At 54.3% G+C, this 3,051-nt stretch overlaps 1 protein-coding gene across 1 annotated transcript in view; it reads right to left on the bottom strand.

Moving 5' to 3' along the window:
- Positions 1–311: 311 nt before the first annotated feature.
- GLYR1 (glyoxylate reductase 1 homolog (Arabidopsis)) overlaps positions 312–3,051 on the bottom strand; it is a 58,241-nt gene continuing 55,501 nt past the window's right edge. Inside the window, exon 15 of the mRNA XM_011978495.1 lies at positions 312–2,393. Coding sequence (XP_011833885.1) covers positions 2,319–2,393 — 75 coding nt within the window. The 3' untranslated portion in view covers positions 312–2,318. The remainder of the gene's footprint in view (positions 2,394–3,051) is intronic.

Below are 3,051 nucleotides of genomic sequence, written 5' to 3'. Positions count from 1 at the left end.
CGGCCGGCACCAGCCTGGGGCGGCCGCTCGGTGGCGGAGTTCCCGTGTTACCCCCAGGCTATGATAGGGCGCGCTGCTCCACTCGCGCTCACTGATTGGGCGGCAGGACAGTCTGTTCCCGCTCCGCCTCCCTATTGACCCGCTTGGCCTCCGTTGGTCGCGCTTCCAACCCCGCAGCGGACCTCGCCGCCGCTCGCAGGTCCGTCTCTCCCAGACGCTGAGGTCCCGAAAACCCATGCCGGCCCCGCAGCTGCCCTCTCCTCCCACCCATCTCGCCGAGGGCGAGGGAAGCAGGACTCCCGCGGCACAGCTGTGTTACCAAGAAGTGTTTTATTTTTCTTGCAGTAGCTTTGTTAATTGCACAAAATCATGTTTTGTTTTTGCCATTTAAACATTATCACACAATCCTATCCTGAAAGACAAATGTTCATTAAAAACAAAGCAAAAATAAAAATTCACAACCTTAATTACCTAGATTTGTCATTTAAAGGTTTAAAGAAAAAAAGGGAGGGGCTTTCATACAAGCTTTTTCACAAGTGTCACATTTTCTCCTTAAAAGGGAAGGATTTCAAAACAAAGGTGAAATAGCTTAAACAGAAATATTCATAAAAAGGAATTTTACAGAATTGTCAACAATATTAAGACAACATTGACTAACCGGTTTCATTACCGCATCTTCCCCCGCCCCCACCCCCAGTGTGTCCTGCCAGGACTAGAACAGGCTTTGTGTTCAGACAGAAATGCTTCAAAATCCCAGTGAAATGAACTGTGCTAAAAACCCGACAGGCATCTTCCCTGCCCCCCCCACCTCATCTTCTGCAATCCTCTAACCCAGGTTCTATCTGTGAAAGGGGCCAAAGCTGTGAGGGGGAAGGACCCCACCCCAGTGTGGCTGCCTTATATATATATATTCCATCATAAATGCTGGCCTTCCTTCTGCAAATTATGATTTTGGAAAATCCAACCCATGCAGAGGGATAAAAAACTGACATCCCTTGGGTGACTTGTTTTTTTGCATCATCCCAAGCCCCCCATGGTCCCCCATCCAAGGAGATATGTAGGGCCTCGAGGATGTCCCAGACCCACCTCGGAGGGCCAGTCAGTTCAGGTAGGTCAGGCCCAGTTCTCTTCCCTCCCGACAGACCCCGGGCCCGGGCAGCACCGAAGACCATGATGCTGGCTGGAGTGAAGACACTCGTTCCGTATCAAGAGCTGAGCCTAAGAAATGCTCATCGCTGGTCAGGCTGGGTCTGGGCCAAAGAAGGGGCAGACAGAAAGAAATACTGTCTCCACAGGAGGAAGAGGGCAAGGAGGGAGGATGGAGAGTGGTGGGCATGCAGGGGACTTGGCAGGGCAGACTGGAGAAGGGGGGACCACTGGGAGGGGAACGAGGTCAGAGTGGCTCTTCAGAGCCAGGTGAAGAGTCTGTGGCCTAACGGAAACAGGAAGGAGCGCCCCCAACCCCCACTCCTCATGGCTCATCACTAGTGGCCCTGAGGACCCCCTCCCAAGAGCTGGAATGCAAATCCAAATACTAGAACAGCCCAGGGAGGAGCGCCGTGGCAGTGGCGTCTGGGGCGTGGCTTCGAGGCGGTGAGGGCCGGACCTCCAAGCTCACCTGCAGGCCGGGTGCTTGCTGCACTCCCTGGAAAGCCAGGGCCCCATCTTCTCGGGACTCTGCCAATCTCTTTTCAGTTCACAAATGTGTCTATGGAGCGCTGGGTGCACACTGGACGCTCAGACGTGAACATCTTTCTCAGCTCATCACCTGAGGTTGGAGGGCCCCAAGGGACCCTCTGTCTGGAGTCTGTACTGGCTCATCTGGGCCCGAGGCCTCTCCTTGCAGGGAATCCAGTGGGGATGTGGACGTGACTACAGCCTCTTCGCTCTGGGGAAAGCTGTGGGAAGGCTTCCAACTCTCGTTGCTGATTCTAGTTCCTTGACTGGAAGGGGTTTGAGATAAGACAAGCTCGGAAGAAAAAAAGCCAGGCAGCAGTTTCTGGGCAGCTTCTATCCAGGGGCGAGTCTGTGTGTGTGTGTGTTTGTGTGTGTGTGAACACACAGCCACCTTGTCCGGGGGCCAGTGCCCAGCTCAAGAGCTTTCCCATAAGCCAATCCTGCTGACACTCGTCCCCTCCCCACCGGCCTCAGGGGAAGGCTGCTGCTGTGTGCTGTGCTGATGGCAAGTCTCAAAGTCTGTATAAAAGGAAATGGAGACAGGTGGGCTGGTCCAGAATGAAGTCCCAGGCCCCCGACCCAATGTGAGGAAGAAGGGGTCAGAGGGGGGATTGGAGGGGTGGGGGCGGGGTGTCGACAGCTTAGTGTATATAGGCTCGGTACACGGCGGACATATCGTTGTCGGACTGGTCCAGCGCCTTGGCTCTTTTGTACACCTGGAAAAAAAAGAGATGGCTCAGTCTCTGGCCCCAGAGCTGCCTTCAAGACCTAGATCTGATTCCTGGAGGCAGTGCCGGATGAGGCTAGCAGGCAATGCTGGAGCCCAGGCTGTCTAGGTAGGAATCCTGTTTTGACCTTGCACGAAGCACCTGTTTCTCTGGGCCCCAGCCACTGTGCTTCTTGCTCTGGGAGAGGGAATAGTACCCAGGGGTTCTTGTGAGAATGACGTGTACTATGGGATATAAAGCACTCAGCATTGGCCGGGCACTGCGCCTCATGTCTGTAAGGCCGAGGTGGGTGGATCACCTGAGGTTAGGAGTTCGAGACCAGCCAGGCCAAAAAGGTGAAACCCCATCTCTAATAAAAATATAAAAATTAGGGCCAGGTACAGTGGCTCATGCCTGTAACCCCAGCACTTTGGGAGGCCGAGGTGGGCAGATCACAAGGTCAGGAGATCGAGAGCAGCCTGGCTACCATGGTGAAACCCCATCTCTACTAAAAAAAAAACACAAAAAACTAGCCGGGCATGGTGGCCTGTAATCCCAGCTACTCAGAAGGCTGAGGCGGGAGAATAGCTTGAACCTGGGACGCGGAAGTTGCGGTGAGCTGAGCTCGCACCACTGCACTTCAGCCTGGGTGACAGAGCGAGACTCC

The sequence above is a fragment of the Mandrillus leucophaeus genome, unplaced genomic scaffold (assembly GCF_000951045.1).
Source record: "Mandrillus leucophaeus isolate KB7577 unplaced genomic scaffold, Mleu.le_1.0 Scaffold195, whole genome shotgun sequence".
In the NCBI taxonomy this organism is placed as follows: Eukaryota; Metazoa; Chordata; class Mammalia; order Primates; family Cercopithecidae; genus Mandrillus; species Mandrillus leucophaeus.
The sequence above is the reverse complement of the archived record's forward strand: the minus strand, read 5'-3'. Positions and strand labels throughout refer to the sequence as shown.